A 20,357-nucleotide genomic window follows, 5' to 3' on the forward strand; every position below is an offset into this window, starting at 1 on the left:
TATATATATATATATATATATATATATATATATATATATATATATATATATATATATATATATATATATATATATATATAATGTGCTAATTCTGATGCAACTCTTTTAGAATATTGTATTTTCCATTTTTTTTTGTTAAATATTGCATTAACATGCTAAACTGTATTTAATTGCTGGATAAATAAAATTAGTTATTTTAAAAAATTGCATATGTGTGTATTTTTAGAATGGTTGTAATTTTTTATTTTATTTTTTTACTGTAAAAATAATCACCAGTCTCTTATCTGTTATTAACTGATCAGTTTTTACTTTCAACTGATATAGAGGGAAAGAAGAATCTTTATGTTTAATTTTCATTCATAGGTAGAAAGTAGAAGGTGAATTTTAGCAGCAAACTATATTTTTGTTTTCATTCTTTGTTTTTAATTTCATATTTGTTTATTTTAAATTAGAAAATATGATACTGATTTTAAAATTTTCTTCAAAACAATGAAATGTATTTTTTTTTTTTTTTTCAGTTCCCCAAGTCGTAATATGATTTTGGAATATGAAATGTACTGGAAAAATGAAAAGGTAAAATATTTATCTGAACCTGTAATTATTATTTTAAATGTTGATTTGTTCTAGTATTTATATTTTTATCCTTTTCCTGTATAGGGCGAACGTATAATGGATGTATTTAAATTTCAAGTCATGATTACAACTTTTGAGATAATACTGACAGACTGTATGGAATTAAAATCTATACCATGGAGGTGTGTTATTATAGATGAAGCTCATCGTTTGAAGAATAGAAATTGCAAACTTTTAGAAGGGTTGAGGATGTTAAATACTGTAAGTGAAATATTTACTGACATTGCATGTCATTATTTTTTTTAATTATTTATGAATTAAAAAAGATAGCTTTGTATAGTTTCAAAAGCTTGGAATTTTAAATATATTTTTTATTATTTTAAGTAAAAAATTGTCATTATTGGAGAGAAAAAATTAAATACTTGTAATTAGAATAATAATAAAAGTTAGCAATTAAAACAATTGCTGATTTAATAAAAACTAGTAATTTGCTATGGTAACATCTTTTGTGCTTCCTTGCATGGCTTGAATGGAGCATTTTACACTTTAACATACTTAGTAGTGCCATATTCAGCTATATCATGCCATAGCTGAGAAACATGAATCAAAGAAAAATATAATTTCTCTTCGTTGTTTGTGTTCATAATCAATTGAATTCAAAAATTGGTGGAGGAACCAATATCTGTTTTTTGTAATAAATAATTTTCTGCTTTTGTATTGGCTGATGTAAGCTTTTCTAATTTACTGGGAATGAAGCACAAATGCTAATCAGTTTTTCCGGGGGGATGGCCAATTCTTTATTTTATAGCAGATTTTTGCTGTAGGCTTTGCATAGGTGCCGATCAGTGTTTTCATCATTAGAAAAGACATTTTTCTCTTCATTATGAATCCTTGATTCATAGATTAATTAGATGGTAATAGACCAAATAGGATTAGAACCACCACCTTACTGTAACTTTCCATTCTTTTATATTTATCATGTTCTTCTTTAATTCATGTATTTGGTGAATAAACAGTTTGGAATTATATAAATACTTCATGTTAATTTAGCAATATATAATTTCTATCTGATTTTAATAAATTTTTCTATTAAATGTTTTAGGAACACAGAGTTTTACTTACTGGTACACCACTTCAAAACAATGTTGAAGAATTGTTCAGTCTTTTGAATTTTCTGGAACCCAATAGATTTGCATCAACTGAAGCTTTCCTTGAGGAATTTGGTAACTTAAAAACTGAATCCCAAGTAGATAAATTGAAAGCAGTAAGTAGCTACCCTGTGGATATATTAAAATATTAACATTACATTGTTTATTTAAATGTATTTAGTAGGTAAATTGCAGTTATCTTATTAATTTTCTTCAATAATTATTTCAGCTCTTAAAACCTATGATGTTAAGAAGATTAAAAGAAGATGTGGAAAAATCATTAGCTCCCAAAGAAGAAACCGTAGTTGAGGTAAATAACATTTTTGTTTATTTTACATATATTTTTGGTTGATTTAAAATCTTTTTATTTATTGCAAATAATTTTTCAATTCCGTTTCTACCTGTGTTAAAAAGTATGGAAGAAAAATAAAATTTTGAAATTAAGAAAACTTAGTTTTTATATTTTTAAGCATGCAAAAAAAAAAAAAAAATCGTGGTTATTAAAAATGAAATTTACTTATGTAATTTTATTTGTTCCATTTATCACTATTACTTTGAATATATGATTAAACAGCCTAAAAATTATTGGTATTGTTAAGACAAATTTTATTCTGCCACTGTTAATGTTTCTGCTTGTGTATATTAGTAATTTTGTGTATAACATTTCTGCTCTACTCCTATCTAACAGGAACTATGCTATATTTTAAAGAAATTCGAATTTTTCATCTATGAATTACTTTTTTTCCCATACTGTAATAATATTTATTGAACAATTCTGTCCATAGAAATTGATAATTTGAGATGAATTGATTATATTATTGAAGTCCAATGGCGTAGTGGTAGCGCTTCACGCTGCCAAAGTTCAGGTCCGAAATTCAATCCTCGGACTGGGCTAGGTCGACTAAGCCTTTCATCCCTTCACTTGGTTAATAAACTGAGGACTAAGCACGCCTGGGAACTAAACACTGGAGGTTCCACATTAGACTGACCTTCTAACCGAGACATACGCCTTGCACCCATGGCCCTCAGTCAAGAAAGCAGATATGGGCACTGTAAGCCTTGGCCCACATGGGCTGTTGTGCCATTGAGTTTAGTAGATTGTTTTATTAATAAAGGAACTACTTAGGACATTTTGAATTAACTTACCAAAATTAGGCTTAAAATTTGTCTTAATGTCCAATTTTTAATATACTAAATAATATTATTATATATTTAAAGACAGGTAAAGCAACATCCATTATATATTTTCACTCAAATTTAAATTCCTTCAGTCTTAGTGTACCATATAATAAGACACAAAATTAGATTGTCATGTGTAAGAGAAATTTTATTTTTATAATTTATTAATTTTTGAAAATTCATGAATGAAAGAATTATTAGAGTGCTCTAAATAATATTTGAGTGTTCAGTATTTGCATTTCTTAGTTTTAATGTTTATTAATATATAATATTTAATCATTATTCAATTTTTCTAAATTTCTTTTTTTATTGTGTGTTAAAGGTTGAATTGACCAATATTCAAAAGAAATATTACCGAGCTATTTTGGAGCGTAATTTTACATTTTTAACCAAAGGAAATTGTTATTCTAATGTTCCAAATTTGATGAATACTATGATGGAGTTAAGAAAATGTTGCATTCATCCTTTTTTAATTAATGGTATGTATTCATATTAATATTTTTTTATTTTTATGTATTAAATAAATTTTAGCTTAAGTAATTCTTAAAAAAATCTAGAGTTTATTATATAAAAAGTATTTTTTCAGGACCAGCAAATTTTATTTTAAAGTGAATTCGTTTAAAAGGAAATCAATTTAAAGTTTTGTTTAATTTATAAATTTGTCATTTTTTTTAATATAGTCATTTTTTAAAAATATGTGCTAAGTTGTTTCTCTGCAATTTCTGTGTTAATAGATTTTAAAGATTGTTTTTATTCATCTTGAATTTCATTCAATTTTTTTTTCACTTTCATAATTACTTTTGTCAACTTCATTTGATTATTGAATTTGTCCTGTAAATGCTTAAAAAGGCAAGAAAAAAACTCTTTGCATGATCAACAAATTTTATTTTGTACTTAATTAAAGTATCAAAATCAAATACATTAAGCTCAAACTAAATAGATTTTTTTTAACAATTTATAACTTTTATTCTGCTTGGATATACAGTGCTTTTATTGTAGCAAGTGGAATGAGCAGACTTTGTGTAGGAAATATGGGTGAATTACTATACTATACTATACAGTTTTGAGCATGCGGGTAGGATGTGGAAACCTGTAGTTTTTCATTTAGTGTATCATCATTGAAATGCATTCTTGCTTTTTTTTTTAACCCAGAAATTGTTTTTTTTTAATCTTTAATTTGTATTTGACTATATATTTTACTACTACTGATTTATTATTATCATTCTTCACCTCTTATTTATATAATTCATATTTTATGCATTTTATAAACAATGAATTTTTTTCTCTTCAGAGTTAAGTCCACTTGTTTTAAAAGAAGTTTACAGTTAAACATTTTCTTCTCTCTACTGCACTTTAACCCGCTTTATTTTAATAAATTTTTAATAGAAATTGTATATAATTATTTTGTATTCATACAGTAATAATTTGTACAGTCGTTTTTATCAAAACTATTGAAGTAGAAGTGGGCTATAAATTTATGCAAGTGTTTGAAGAATATATCTGTTACCTGTACTGATATCTTTAAATGGTCAATGGTTTTATTTCTTTGAGTTTTATGAATGTTTTAAAAATAAATATATAATTAACATAATATGACAAGCTACTGGTTTTCAATTTCAATGGTTATAAATTAGTTGCTCTTGCATTTTAAAAGGACATGTGTATTAAAAAATTTGTTACTAAATAAAACACCAACTTAATTTTAATTACATTTGAAAATGGTCAGAGATAATTTATTATTAATATCTTTCTAGGTGCGGAGGAGCAGATAGTCAATGATTATAAACAACAACATGAAGGCAGTGCTGATGGTCATTTAAACGCCATGATTCAAGCATCTGGTAAACTTGTATTAATGGATAAACTGTTACCTAGGTTAAGATCTGATGGTCATCGAGTACTGGTTTTCTCACAGATGGTGCGATGTCTGGATATTTTAGAAGATTATTTGGTACAAAAAAGGTATAGTTTAGTGTTACTAAAATTCAAATTTAATTATAAAGTAATTTATATACTTACATGATATAAATGATCTTTAATTGTCATTTTGTAAAAATTAAAAAAAAGAAGGTAAATGGATATTCATCTCTCTCTTTCTATTTATAAATCTAAGCTAATATAGTCTCTCTTTCTATATATGATTTTAGTTTGTTAGTTAATTTAATTATTAATGCTAATATCTAAGAATGTATTGTATCTTTCATGAAAAATAAATTTTGTTTTAGATATCCTTATGAAAGAATAGATGGAAGAGTTCGTGGGAATTTAAGACAAGCAGCTATTGATCGTTTTTGTAAACCAGGTGAGTTGAATTTAAAAGGCAGTTCTTTCTGAAGGTTTTTATCTTAATGTAGAGTTATTAAAATTGTTTAAAGCCATCTTGCATGATATAAAAAATCTATATATAAAGTTTAATCTTATATTGATTTTTAATTCCATTTTTTTATTTTAATGCAAATGATGTGCTTGGAATGTATAGATTTTCTGTATTAATTTTTTTTTCCTCCTCATATATCTAGATTCTGATAGGTTTGTATTCCTATTGTGCACTCGGGCTGGTGGCTTAGGTATTAATTTGACTGCTGCTGATACTGTCATTATATTTGATTCAGACTGGAATCCTCAAAATGACCTACAAGTATGTATTTAAAAAATTGCAATTTATATATTTAAAAAAAATATGTGATTTTTATGAATTCTCTTGTATAATAGGCTCAAGCTCGTTGCCACAGAATTGGTCAGTCAAAAGCTGTAAAAGTTTATCGCCTCATTTGTCGTAATACATATGAAAGAGAAATGTTTGATAAGGCTAGTCTTAAACTTGGTTTGGATAAAGCTGTTCTGCAATCCATGTCAATGAAGGAGAATGTTGGCATGGTAAGTATCACACTTAATTCTTTTTTGTGTATTTTTCATTTAATGTATTTATGTTCACTTTGTTTTGAAGTTTTCTTATATATTAATGTTTAAATAATGTTCACCCTATTGTTCAAACTTGAAATTTACTGATAATACAAATCCAATTGACCAAAGCTGTATGTTTGTCATCTTCAGAATGCTGAATCTATCAATCATTTGTAGCTTTACTATGTAGAAATTTTGAGGACAAATTATATTACGAGAGCAAATGATACTAAAGTATTTTATTGTTTGCAATGAATATTTTTCTAACTTCCGTCCATAAATGTTTCTGTTGAAGAATTGTTTTTTTCCCCCAATACTTCAGGAAATTTAAATCCATCACAAATTATATTATGAGGGCAAATGATACTAAAGTATTTTATTGTTTGCAATGAATATTTTTCAAACTTCCTTCCATAAATGTTTCTGGAGAAGAATTGTATTCCCCCCCTCCCAATACTACAGGAAATTTGCACAACTCTTTAAATGTTCGGAATAGTTAGTGAATAATTATTTCTTTAGTTGGATATATACATAAATGGCCAATTAAGAAACCAGACTGCTATTTGGAGTTGAAATTATTATAATACAATTTTGAAAAAATTGTTGTCTCAGCATGGAAGCATTTATGGTAATATACTCTATTTCATGTATAACCTTATTTGATTGTTATTGGTATTTTTATTGCAATTATGAGATACCTCAGTCTACATTTCCTACATTAAGATGAAGTGAGATAAACTGTATTTTGTTCAAAGATGCAAAAATTAATAACCTATATATGAATTTCAACCTTTCATTATTAACTTGCAATATGCATATATCCAGTTCTTATTCTGACTTTTTAAAAATGTATTGCATTATAATTTTTTTTTTTTTTAGTTTTTAAACAATTACTTTAAAAAATAAATCATTTATTAATTTTGTTTTAAATAATCATTCTGCCTCATATATTCCACTGATTTCAACATTTTATATACAGAATCAACAGTTATCAAAAAAAGAAATTGAGGATTTGTTACGCAAGGGAGCATATGGTGCTCTCATGGAAGATGACAATGCTGGAGATAAATTTTGTGAAGAAGATATTGATCAAATTCTTCAGAGAAGAACTCAAGTAATCACCCTAGAGAGTGGAACTAAAGGTTCTACTTTCTCCAAAGCTACTTTTGCATCTGCCAGTACTAGATCAGACATAGAGATTGATGATCCAAACTTCTGGGAGAAATGGGCTAAAAAAGCTAACTTGGATGTTGATGAATTAAAAAATAGGGTATTTATTTTTTATATTAAATCTATGTTTAATGTATGTTACATGTATGTTCTAAGTTCAAATAAAACTTAAATTGGATTTCACCATGATGATTTTGTATGTCTTTGTAAAAAATAGTATTTGAGTTTATGTTGTGAAGTTTTTTTTTTACTCGCATTATAATTCTCTACTTTTTTAATCTAATTGCAGTAATGATATAAAAAATTTCTCATGGGAAATGTGAATATATTAGATTATTTCTCGTCATCACTATTATTATCTTGTAGAATGAGCTTATAATCCAAGAACCTCGACGACGTACTCAGACAAGGAGATTTGGTACAGATGATTTGATTGACTTATCAGAGCTAGAAAGTAGTGATGATGATGATGAATCTATCTCTGCCCGAACTAGAGCATCTAGGAAAGGTTCTAAAAATCGATCTAAAAACAGAGGACGGGATGATGATGATTATATGGATGATCTTCCTCCTGGAAACTGGACTCGTGCTGAGTGCTACAAAATGGAAAAAGGATTGCTTACATTTGGGTAAGAATTTATTAAAATGAAACCTAATTTCTATTAAATCAATATTTTAACAAAATGATTAAAAACAAATTTGATTAATTGTTTAATATTTCTTTATATTAGTGTTGGACATGGAATGATCTTTCTTTTTTAAATCTTTAGTTTCTCATATTGTCTCTTTTAATGAATCTTTTTTTATTTTGCAATGTTATGGAATGACTATTTAAATTTTTATAAAATAATATTCTGCTAGATAATTTATTGTATTTGCACATAATTGTCTGCATTGTGCATGAAGAATGTCAACAGATATCTATTTCACTGTTTTACATTTTGTAATTTGCCATTTTCTAATTAATGAATAAATTATTTCTAAACGATGAGTAAATAATTTAAAGATCATTAACAATTTCAGGGAAGAAACATCATTTATTTATAAATTTTGTTTTATTTTTTCCGACCAGTTGGGGTCGTTGGGATGAATGCATGGCATTAGGGCAATTCAGAAGACGCTTATCTCATAAGGATTGTGAAGAGATTTCCAGAACTATTGTAAGTTTCATTTATTTTATAAACTCCTTTGTGTGTTTTTTTCCTTTTCCTCCCCACCCATATTTGTTTTGTTAACTTAAATCAAGTGAAATGATTTTTTAAATGTACGTTTCGAGATTGGTTATATATATATATTCTTAGTAGAAATTTGATGTGTCTAAATTCTTTCATCATAAATATGTTTTTTTATTTTACAGATTATTTTATAACCAGACAAATTGCAAGTTTTGAATATGTTAAAAAAAATTTCTAAAATTTGGATGGATTTTAAAATATGGTGTACTGTTTAGTAGTTAATAGATTTACTATGATTGGAGAAATTTATTAATCTTATTTTTGAAACTTTTTACAGCTTCTTTACTGTTTATTACATTACAAAGGTGATGAGAAAATTAAAAGTTTTATCTGGGATTTAATTTGTCCAAATTATGATGGAGAGCAAAGAATTCATAAGAACCATTCTGGTGAGTTAATGAAAAACATTTCTTTTCATAATTGTTTAAATGATTTTGAAATCTTTTGCCAGGTTTATATATATGGATGTTTTTTCCCTTTTTATCAAAATGTTTTTCCCCTACCGATTCTTTACACAAAAAGAAATTATAATGTTTTATGTTACTAAATACAAATATCAAAGAAAATGCAATTACCTATTCTCTCTTTTGAAACTGGGGAGAAATGTATGTAGTAAAAAAGAAAAGTTGTTGTAAGATTTGGTAGGCCAGTCTTAATTTATGTCTTGATGTGTTAAAAAATTTTTAAGAAAGAATAAAATGAATGTTTTTTTAAAAAATTGCCCTTTTTTCATGCAACCAGAGTCTGAAACTCCTGTTGAACCAGATTGTATTTTTGATGGATTTTCTGCTCATGATCAGGGTAAGATGAAATTCGGAAATGATTGCAGTCATCTGTTGAATGAGGCTTTGGCGATTTGGCCCTTCCCAGAGTTTATTATAGTTTTAGTGCATCTGTTTGCTTTTTTGCTAGAAATATTTAGCATTCTCTCTTGTGCTTGCTGCTGAACTGTTTCACATTCTTGTCATGATTTGGCTTTCTTTTCTCTCTTTTTTTACATGCATGATTCCCAGTTTCAGTACGTCTTGTTCTGTGATGCATTTTGGGACTCCTTTTTGCGATGTTATACTACTGTGTTATGTGTGTATGTGTGTGTAATTTATTTTTTCTGCATTACACTATTAAAATAATAAGAATCATTGATTTTTTTTTGTCCATTTGTTGTTGTTGTTGTTATAATTTTTGATCTATGTTTTCTGTGTGTGCATAATATTGGTGTGAGTGGACCTAAATAGGTTCATAATTAATGCAAGCAATATTTCATTGTAATTGAAAAAAGCAGTGGCTGTTTACTTTTTTTGCAGATAATAGATTTGCATTGCATTGTATTCTGTTTTTAAATAACTGCTTGCTAAATTTTTTCCTAATAATTTATTTTTATATGTGTGACAGAAAAAGCAGAGGCATATATTGATATGGAGTGTTACTAACAGTTGTGATTCCATTTTTTTAAATTAATTTTTTGTTTTATACATTTATTTCTATTAAAGAATACAGAAAAAATTTTTTTGTTGTAAGTTTGTTATTTAATTAAAATTTTTTAATTTTGCAGAATGTTTTAAGTGTAATTTTCGTGAAAAATATTTTTTTAATTTAAATTTTTTGAACAATAAATTTGATTAGCATTTAATATTGTAAATACTTCTCTTATAAGAGTGCACTGCACTAGAGTAAAATAATTGCAGTATACAGCAGAAAGAAAAATTCCTTGCAATACACATGATTAACACTAGTTATTATAAATATTTATTAAATTTAAGATACAATTTTAGGTTTATCTGCACCGGTACCGCGGGGTCGTAAAGGTAAAAAAATAAAAAAAGAAACTAAAACAATTGATCAAATAATTGAAGAATGTGAGTGGACCAAAGAAGAGGTTAGCAATCCTGATTCTCTTTTGAATGATGAAATTTATAAAAGGCATTTAAACAGACATTCAAACAAGTAGGTTAATTTCTGTATTTATTTATTTTTTGTTACTATTATTATTTTAATTTTTTTAAATTCATATTTATATACTTCCTGTTTCAGAGTTCTTCTTCGTGTACGGCTCTTATATTATTTAAAACATGAAATTATTGGAGATCTGCATGATTTGGTATTTTCTGGAAAGCATGCAAGGTAAAATGACATTTAATACATAATATTTTATTAAAGTTTTCTTCTGTAAATTAAAATTCCAAAACTTTATAGTTATAAGTTCAGTTTTAAAATTAAACTTTTATCATAAATTTCTTGTAGTCTTACTTAAAAATAGAAGGTTTCTTTTTACTCTCAGTGGGCAATGTTAAAGATTTTTACAGGAAAGTTATATCTATAACTAGCTGCTTTATGAGGCTCATCTTTCAGATCGTATATCAGCATTACATTTTCATAGAAATCATGAAGCATATTAATTTTTTTAAATTGTGATGTAAAGTTCATTCTATAATGTCTATTAGTTAAGAAGTTTTTTGAAATAGTTTAAATATAATGCAGTCTAAAGGTTCATGTACTACTCTTTATTTTGCAGTGAAATTCCCCTTTATGTTCCTCCTGCTGATGGTGAGCCACCAACTCCATGGTGGGATACTGAACTTGACAAAAGTCTTTTGCTCGGCATTTACAAACATGGTGTGTTTTTTCTATTTGCAATCATACACATAGTGACATGTTTATTTTCTAGTATCTACAACATAGAAGAAATTATCAGAATGCTTCTTTTCGCTAGTCTTTATTTCAGCATTTTTTTAATATATTGATTATATATATGATTGATTTATATATTGATGTATATACTAGTGTTACCACTTGTTTCATCCTGTGTAAGAATATTTTTGTTTGATTTTTTTTAAGGTTTTGAACGGTATAATATAATGAGACAAGATCCTACCTTGTGCTTCCTATCGCGTTGTGGTCCTCCTGATGGTGCTGCATTGCTGGCTGAATTAAATAATGTGTTAGTAATTTTTTCATTTTTGTATTTATCAAAATCTTTTTTAATATAGCAATTTTTAAATCAATGTTTTTTTCTTTATATTTATTGTCTTATTTATTGAAAATGTTCTGTTTGCAAGTCTGTTTACATTTTAGGAAATGTCTTGCATATATGATATCCAAATTATATGTGGTCTATTTAGTTATAGATACATTTGATTTTACATTTTCATACTTTCTGTAGAAATAATCCCGAGGATGATATGGAGGATCCGTCTGCACCCAAAGATAAGGATGAAGATTTGGAACCATTATCACCCAGTAGTGAACATGAACCACCAAAACCTATTCAAAATAATTATTTAGCTCCACAAGGTAAGATTTAGATTTAAAGTTCTCATTCTTGATATAATTTTAACATTTATTCTGAATTTGTTGAAAATTGCATATTCTTTTAATTTATATGGATGTCTTATCTCATACTTTTGAACTTTTTTAGGCTATGAAATGGGTGTTATACAGTTTCCTTCTGTGACAGATGTTAATACGCGAGTTAGAAGGTTGGTTACAGCTTTCCAGCGAAACAACAAGAAATTGGAGATTAGAAATGCACAAAAGGCTCGAGTAAGTAAATTTAAGATGATAACTAGTATATATCACTATCCGATTGCACAATTGATAAACACAGCAGTTTAACATTTTTGCTCACTATTTCATTTTTGTTGCTTCTAGCTAAAGCCTAAATCTGAAGGGTATTTACACTTAAGACTTTTATTTCATATTCTGTGGATATTAAATATATTAGTTATTTAATATATTTTATTAAATAAAATTTTGATTTGACTATTGCTATTCTATTTAAATGTTTTCTAAGACATTTATGCAAGAACCCCCCCCCCCCCAATTTATAATGATTTCTTAAACATGAGTTCTGTACTTATTTATTATTTCAAATATTCAGTGTGATAAATTGATATGTGACCTTTATTTATAAGTGAATCTCAGTTTGGTTACAAAATTCCTCATATAGTCATTCTTCAGAATTATAGATACATTTTATTCAAGCATGCAATTTTTCTATAGCTGTTTGATATATGTATACTTGGAAGATTTTGCTTATGCATTTATTGCTAACTGTGGCAAACTCTAGATCTTTCCAAAATCTATTCTTCTTTTTTTTTTTTATTAGAAAGGATAAGATAGAAAAGACTGTATTCTGTATGGTTTGTTTTTGTTATCACATATTGTTCAGCAAATGAAGAATTTGAAGGTCAATTCCATTTTCTGTACATTGACATTTTTTTTTGGAATTACTGATATATATATATATATATATATATATATATATATATTTTAATTTAAAATCAAACAATATTGCATTCATTTCTAATGCAAACTGAATATTTTCATTGATAGTAATAGATTTGAAATTAGTAGAACCATGCACATCAAAAATTGTGTCTTTTAATTTCATCAGCCATATTAGTTGCAATTATTTTTGTTGTACTTGTGATTTTTGTTACCTATGTGTTAGGATAAATTTAGGGATGTTTTAATTTGTGTTCTGATTTTAGTTTAATTTTTATTTTTGGAAATATTTTTTCATAAATTCCAGATTGGTTAGTAAAGTTTTCTGTGATCTATAATAGAATAGCTTAATCACATCTGTAACACAAAGTGGAGTTAAGAATAACCTTGACACTTTGGTTTACATCATTATTTACTCAAATCCCATCTTCTTTTTTGGCAACATAAAATGCCATACCCCTATGCTGTGTTGCCCTGGCAAATATCAAAACAATGTAATCTTTTATCACCTCAATGCATTTTGTTTGTGTATATTTGTCTTTAGCACTTTTATTATTAATGAAGTTTATTTTAAAGTTTTTCTTGTTTAGTTTACAGCAATTCTAAACAAGTTTCAACAATTTTAAAACACTAATTGTTTTCTGATTTTACATTAAAACTAATTTTATTAAATGCTGCTTGCATGATATGTTTACATTATGGCCATATATCAGTCTTTGATTATTAATCATAAAAATATTTTCAACATTCATGTTTCAATTGTTAATCTCAGATACAGTTGAGTTCTAAATACCCATTTAGAACTCAAATATGATTTGAATTTGGAAATTCTCAAAATAACGCAGTATATTAAGATGTTAAGTTGAAAGACAGTAATTTTAATTTTTAAAGTTTTATTTTAATTCTGTGGATTAAGAATTGATGAAAGGCATTCCCCCCCCCCCTTGTTAAATGTGGCTAATTTATTTCACAATTGTGCACCCCCTGGTAATAGCATCTGGTACACCTACCTCAACTAAGTTATGCTATTGAGCAATGCAGACGTTTTTCTTTTTATTGTTTAAATTGATTGATTTATCAATTTAAATAAAAAATATTGAAATTATTAATATAACCATAATTTGATTGATTTATCAATTTATGAATGTAGCTAAGCATGAATAACAATTAATTGTGGGAACAGAAGTTTTACATTTTTTCCTTCACTGGATTGTAGGAAAAGACAATGAGCTGAGGCCTGCAATTTTAATTATTTTGCATTTAAACTCAATCATTATGTTCTCTCTTCCTTGTCTAGTGCAAATAATAATTTTTTTATTTCTTAAACATTCTTTCAGTCTGTGGAAAGTATCAAATTTTCCATTACTACTTTCACTTGTTTATCTGTGGCAATCATTCTAAGGTAAACAGGGTAAAGCTCTTCTAGACAGGCACATCTTTTAATTTCTAAAAAGTGTAATAATACTGTAGCTTATAATAAATTCCAAATGCATAGTGATAAATGTCAATCTTTTATTTAGGTTATTTAAAATTTAATTGATTAATATTTTTGTATGTTTGCTTACCTTTGCAAAATATTAAATTCTAAGTTATTGGCATGAAATTGTAAGTGGTTACCTTATAAAGAACTCCAGCTACTTTTTATTTATGATAATTCTGAAATTTTCATATTCTAATTATTGTCTTTGTCTTCCGTGTGTATATATTAGGAAAAGAAAAATTAAAATAATGAAATTAATATATAATTTTATTATTTTAATTTTTCTTTTTTCATAATAGCATTTAAAATAACTTAACCTTCAGAATTTGTTTCACCAGAAAAATATCCCGCCCCCTTTTTTTCTATAGTCAATCAATTCATTTTTCTTTCTTCTTAATTTTAGAAGATAGAAAGACGTGAAAAGTTTGAAGCTGCAATTAGAGAACGGGAATTAAAGAAGAGAGAGTTGCAACAGCGGTAAGATTTATACAGATTGCAGACTATTTGAATTTTTTAGTTGCATTGTCATTGTAATGTTTCCAGTTTAAATTGAATTGCTTTTTTGCTTGTTTATAAAAAATATCCTTTTTCTCTTCATAGTAAATGGTCTCGCAGGGAAGAAGCTGACTTTTACCGCACCATCTCCTCCTTTGGTGTGGAGTATAATGATGAAACTAAAGAATACAATTGGTCCAAATTTCGAGGTATTGCACGTTTAGAAAGAAAGTATGATGAAACTCTTGCTGAATATTACAAATGTTTTTATGCCATGTGCAAAAGGGTGTGTGGAAGAGAGCTGACTGAAGAAGAAGGTAGGTGCTTGATACTGCTTGAACTGTCCCCCTCTATCAGATTTATTTCAGTGATGATTATATGAATTTTCGTGAGGAACTGATCCATGAACCTGAGCAATATATGTGCATTGGGAAGTTTGAAAACTATAATGAAAAAATCAAAAAGCTATTTTTTTTTTCTTTTTTTCCCTATCTACTGAAAATTTATTTTTAAAATATTCGATTTTTTACTTAAAAGTCATGTTGAAAAATAATTGATTTAGTAGCAAGCAGCTGACATTTTGATTGACTTGACAAGTGTTACTTTAGGTCACTACTTGTCTTTAAAAAAGCATTATTTGCTCTTAAATTTTAATTTTTAAATTCTTAGTAAAAAGCAACTGTAATTTTTTTTTTTCTTTTCCCTTGCTTTACTTAATTTAGACATGCTAAATGCATTTGTTTGCTCTTTAAAATTGCATTTCCTTTTTTCCCATGTAAATTATTTGTATTGCTTTTTGTTTTGTATGCTTTTGTGGGCTTGCACAGAGTAAAAGGTTTGTTGTGTGTGGACTAAACTACATTCAGAAGAGTTTATTAAAATTGTTTTTCATAAATAAGTGTTTGATTCTATTATATTTGATTAAGGTCTGTCTTATTGCATTTATTCAAAGGCTTTAATATTAATTGTAGAAGATATTAATATTCATTTTTGAAAATATCATTGAAAATGAATATAATGACTATAAAATATTTTGCAATTTTGATTTTCTTTTTAATATTCAAAATTTTTGTATTTGGTAAAATTTAAGGCAAAATCAAAAACATTTTTTCCTTTATTTAAAAAAAACACACTGGTATGAAAAATAGAGTGAGTTTATAAGAAAATAAGTAATAAAAAACCCAATGGCAGTTATCAGTTTTAATTTTTGCTATATTTAGATATATACAGTTCATTATATTTAGAACAATAAATATGCATTTAAATAATAGTAAAATTAAATTTCGTACCATTAATTCCTACTTAAAATTTTTTTCAGATCAAATTTATTCTGTTGCTTAATGTCATTTATTAAATGTATATTAATTATTTAGAAAATTCTCATGCATATCAATCTATCAATTAGTATATTGTTTCTTTTAAAACATTAGTATTTATAACTAAGATAATTGTTTTAAAAATCCATACAATAAATTTTTAATTAATAAATTTATAATTTGTTTTTAGGAATTACTTTATATATTTAAAAAAAAACGTATTTACTTTTTTTGCACTTATTTATTTGTTAGTTTCATTTAACTGTTGAATTTGTCTCTTTCATGCTTTGAAAATTAAATGGAAAGAAAATATTTCAAGATCAGGGAATTTTGTTTTGCTGATTTAAATAAAAGTACCAGAAGGAAATCAATTAAATTGAACAAGGTTTTTCTGAATAGCTATGCTAAGATGCACAGTGTGCTCATTGAGACAGTCGGAGTTTACATATCAGACTTAGGAGGATTGCTTGGCAATCATTCTACGCATTGCTAAATTTGCTATTGATTATATATGAGCAAACGATTAATTCAGTAATCTAACTAAACAGTACTGTTTAAAAAGAAACTGATTAACAAGAAGGAAAATTAAATACCTCAAATCGATAATCAAAATGCTTTTTTAAAAGCTGGAACTTTCAAGAGGAATCTTTGAAATTAGTCGAAAAAAAAGGAGGATAAAAAAAAAAAAATATTACATTATAAAATCATGTGATATATTTTTGTATCTTTATAAATACTTAACAGTCTGTGGTTATGTTTTTGATTTTAACTAAATATACTCAGAATAAGTTAAAGAAAAATGTTTGAGATTGTTAACTTACTTTTATTGGTAATGTAAAATGTGTGTTTTCCATGATGTCATTTGACTATCAGTCAAATAAAAGTTAATAAAAAATTCTGTTATTAATAGTATTATGAGATTTATCATGATGTAGAATGTGATAAGCAAAATTTTCATTTATTAGGTTTCAGTTTCTGAGCTATATTCAATTTTATGTTTAATTTTTGTATCCTGTATGAAGTTATTTTCATTTACAGAACAACTTTCTATGAATGTTGAGCCTATATCCGAGGAAAGGGCTAGTCGGTGTTTGCAGCGTGTTGAGTTACTAAACAAAATAAGGGAGGAAATTTTATGTCACCCTGAACTTGATGAGAGGTTAAAATTATGCCAGCCATCAATGGACCTTCCAGACTGGTGGATATGTGGAAAACATGATAAAGATCTCTTAATAGGTGCTGCTAAGTAAGTGTTTTCCTGTATGAAATCTTTTAATTATTTTCTTTTGCATGTATTGATAGTTATATGCATGAAAAAAATACTTACATATTTCTCCATATATCAATTTTTTCTATACTATTCCTGATTTTAATTTTTTTCAATTATTGCTTTTAATTATCACTTTGCAGATTAGCATATTCTTTCATATTTTTGAACAAAAGCAAGCAAATAAATCCAATTAGTAAAGGCATCTTCAAATGTGCCATTTGTCAAATCTCACTCAAACTTCCGCTTTCAGAAATTTGTTCTTTTTAACTTTAAGCATAGTTCTCATTTGCCAAATATTAATGCAATCTTTGAAGTTTGATTTGAATTAAACATAAATATTGAATCATAAATGTATATAAACATTGGCTATGAATGATGATGGTCGTAATCATGAATGATGATTATGACTATCATCATTCATAATGGTCATAATGAATATAAACATTAGTTAAAATATTTTTTATTATCATTCTTGTATCTTATTTTATCTGGTATTTTTGTTAATTTATAAGTGGTAAGTATTCAATAATTGTAAAACAATAAGAAAATTTTAAGTTGAATTTTTTTTAAACAGAAAATATCTGTTTATATTCTTTTATTGAGTTATCGGCTTGTTTTAACATTGATGTAATTTCTAAATAAAATTTTTAGGCATGGACTTAGTAGGATGGATTATCATTTGCTCCATGATCCTAATCTCTCATTCAAAGATGTTCTAAAAAACTATCCTAATGCAAAAACCATTCAAATAGGCAATATGCTATCTGCACCTGTTGGTAAGTATTTAAAAGGTTATGTTATTATTAAAATTATTATAGGATACATAAAGATTTTATGATTAGGATTTTCTTTCTTAGTGTTTGAGGCATTTAAAATTAAACTTTGTTAATGAATCGATCTTTCAGATTCATTCTGAAGTACTTTTAAATTAAAATAAAACATGAATTAAGGAAATTGAAAATTTCTAATTTGTATTGCGTTACCCCAACTGTCATAGAAAATTCATGCATTTGCGTTACGCCAACTGGCGTTGAAAAGTCTTGCATGCGCAGTGTGTTCTGATTGGTGACAACTGTATTTTCATTTTAATTGAAAGTTTTAAAATTATGTTTAGCTGTCTCAATCTCGATTGATAAATAAAATACACTTGACTTGATTTTAAAGAAACACGGACTTGATTTGCTGATTTGTTTTATTTCAGGTATACTATGTAAATAAATTGTTTTTAGGTTAGTTGAATGCTTTTGTAATTAAACTGTATTTATATCTATACTATTATAAATGCGAAAGTTTGGATGGATGTTTGTTAGTCAATCACGCCAGAATGGCTGAACAGAATTAGATGAAATTTAGCTGAGATATAGATTATAGTCTGGAATAGGACACAGACTACTATTTATTCCGTTTAATTGAGTGGTTAATTGTTTATTAATTAAAAACTAACTTTCCTGCCAAAAATCGCCAAATGAGTAAAGCTTCAGGGTTTTTTTTTCCCCACGCCAATAAGATTAAGCTTAACATGATTTTGGCTATTATTTCAAACGATTCTGTTTATTTTCTTAGTGTTCGATACATTTAAAATTAAACATTGTTAATTAATCGATCTTTCAGATTCATTCTGAAATACTTTTGAATTAAAATAAAACAGAATAAAGGAAATTAAAAATTTGTAATCTATATTGCGCTACCCCAACTGACGTAAAAAATTCATACATTTGTGTTGCCCCAATTGGCGTTGAAAATTCACGTATGCACAGTAGTGACAAAAGATAAAGCCGTTGATGCTATAAATTCCAATCTATTTCCATGTGTACGAAATCATGGGTAAAAGCTAGTTTACTATAATTGGGATAATTTTTGTTGCAAGGATATACAAACAGACAATCATTTATCATACTTTGACAAATGAGTATCTAAATTATGCATTTTTATTTAAACACAATGCAAAATACCCGTTAATGTTTTGTTTATGAAATTGTTATTATCTGCATTCTCTGCTTTATATTGTTTTATTTTTCATTTTAGTAACTATGTATTTATTTCTGGCCCCTTATTCATATAAATGCAAAACCTTTAAGATGTCAGATTTGCATTTGCTTATTTGTCATATTTCTGAATTTGTTTTCTTACTAAATGTTATCTTTTTGTAGGTTGTTCTAGTCCATTAAATATATACCACACAGATGACAGCATAGTACTTAAAGATGAAAATATTCGTAAATTGAAGGAAGAATTGCCTATTTCTGCTGATGAATTTAGTGTTAAGGAAGAAATGCAGCAACCAAAGCAAGTAGTTGATGTCTCCATTGCAGAGAAAGAAGAAAAAATAGTTACTGATAAAAATAGCATTACTGATAGTGAGAAGGATGATCAAATCAATCAAGATTTGCTGGAGGCAAACAGTAGCATAAAAAATGAAACCAAAGATGCTGAACAGGATGAAGTAAAGATAGAAGAAAATTCAGATGCTGTGCAAGATGATGTATCCAAAGAAGAATCTATTTGTCCCACACAAGTTAAAGATGAATGCGAAGCTATGGAAGTATGTGATACAAATACAATTGAAGATACTACAGAAGCAGCAAGCACAATAGAAAATGTCCATATGAAAGAAGCTGATGAAGGTGATAAAGATTCTACATCCATTACAACTGAATTAATGGATATAGATAATGTTGCTGATTCTAGTGGTGAATTGAAAATTGATGAAGATGCTAAAGCCGAAGATGAAGAAACTGATATAGAGACTGATTTGCGTAAAGAAGAGGATGATGCCAAAGATGCACTACCTACTCTTGATAAGAATGAAGAAGCACCTGCTGCCTCCAAAACTAAAAGTCCTCAGGCATCGCCTGCTATTGTGGAAGATGTTGAAAAAGATGATCAAAAATATGACTGTGATACTGATACTGAGTCCAAATGTAATTTTGAACCGACACAGACTGTAGAGAATGAAGAATCGCCACTTGTTAAAATGGAGAAGGCCATAAAATCTGAAAAATTGGATAGTGAGATTTCTGAAAAAATGTTACCAAAGGTTAAACAGGAAGAATTAATGTTTGAGGATGGACTTCGAGAGAAATATAATATAAGGAAAATGTTTCCAAAGGACGATCTTCATTCTCATGTTGATGATTCACAGGTAAAAGATGGCTTTTAGTTCTAAATATTAATTAAAATGTAGAAAATTGTAGCAATTTTTTAAATTTATTTAATTGATTATATTTTAAGATACCTCACAGTAAAGTTATAGCAAAATAGAACAAAAAAAGATAAAATTAAATGATAGAATTACTTTTATGTACAAATAATTATGATGCAAAAATATCTTTGCCATGTATTTTTATTTATCAGTTTTATGTG

At 27.0% G+C, this 20,357-nt stretch overlaps 1 protein-coding gene across 6 annotated transcripts in view; it reads left to right on the forward strand.

Moving 5' to 3' along the window:
• The window catches only part of LOC129963189 (chromodomain-helicase-DNA-binding protein 7-like), a 63,903-nt gene that overhangs the window by 32,743 nt on the left and 10,803 nt on the right, over positions 1-20,357 (forward strand). For 4 of the 6 annotated variants that reach the window (XM_056077353.1, XM_056077352.1, XM_056077357.1 and 1 more), the window contains exons 14-38: positions 519-573; positions 658-834; positions 1,676-1,837; positions 1,951-2,031; positions 3,223-3,379; positions 4,655-4,862; positions 5,126-5,202; positions 5,420-5,538; positions 5,613-5,777; positions 6,784-7,074; positions 7,341-7,603; positions 8,047-8,134; positions 8,487-8,598; positions 8,951-9,010; positions 9,982-10,153; positions 10,241-10,330; positions 10,722-10,822; positions 11,045-11,147; positions 11,370-11,500; positions 11,625-11,749; positions 14,317-14,390; positions 14,514-14,725; positions 16,763-16,970; positions 17,646-17,770; positions 19,145-20,136. In XM_056077353.1, the coding sequence (XP_055933328.1) occupies positions 519-573; positions 658-834; positions 1,676-1,837; positions 1,951-2,031; positions 3,223-3,379; positions 4,655-4,862; positions 5,126-5,202; positions 5,420-5,538; positions 5,613-5,777; positions 6,784-7,074; positions 7,341-7,603; positions 8,047-8,134; positions 8,487-8,598; positions 8,951-9,010; positions 9,982-10,153; positions 10,241-10,330; positions 10,722-10,822; positions 11,045-11,147; positions 11,370-11,500; positions 11,625-11,749; positions 14,317-14,390; positions 14,514-14,725; positions 16,763-16,970; positions 17,646-17,770; positions 19,145-20,136 (4,348 nt within the window). The remainder of the gene's footprint in view (positions 1-518; positions 574-657; positions 835-1,675; positions 1,838-1,950; positions 2,032-3,222; positions 3,380-4,654; positions 4,863-5,125; positions 5,203-5,419; positions 5,539-5,612; positions 5,778-6,783; positions 7,075-7,340; positions 7,604-8,046; positions 8,135-8,486; positions 8,599-8,950; positions 9,011-9,981; positions 10,154-10,240; positions 10,331-10,721; positions 10,823-11,044; positions 11,148-11,369; positions 11,501-11,624; positions 11,750-14,316; positions 14,391-14,513; positions 14,726-16,762; positions 16,971-17,645; positions 17,771-19,144; positions 20,137-20,357) is intronic. The other 2 variants (XM_056077358.1, XM_056077356.1) reach the window with 2 other exon arrangements.

This window comes from Argiope bruennichi, chromosome 3 (genome assembly GCF_947563725.1).
Source record: "Argiope bruennichi chromosome 3, qqArgBrue1.1, whole genome shotgun sequence".
NCBI lineage: Eukaryota > Metazoa > Arthropoda > Arachnida > Araneae > Araneidae > Argiope > Argiope bruennichi.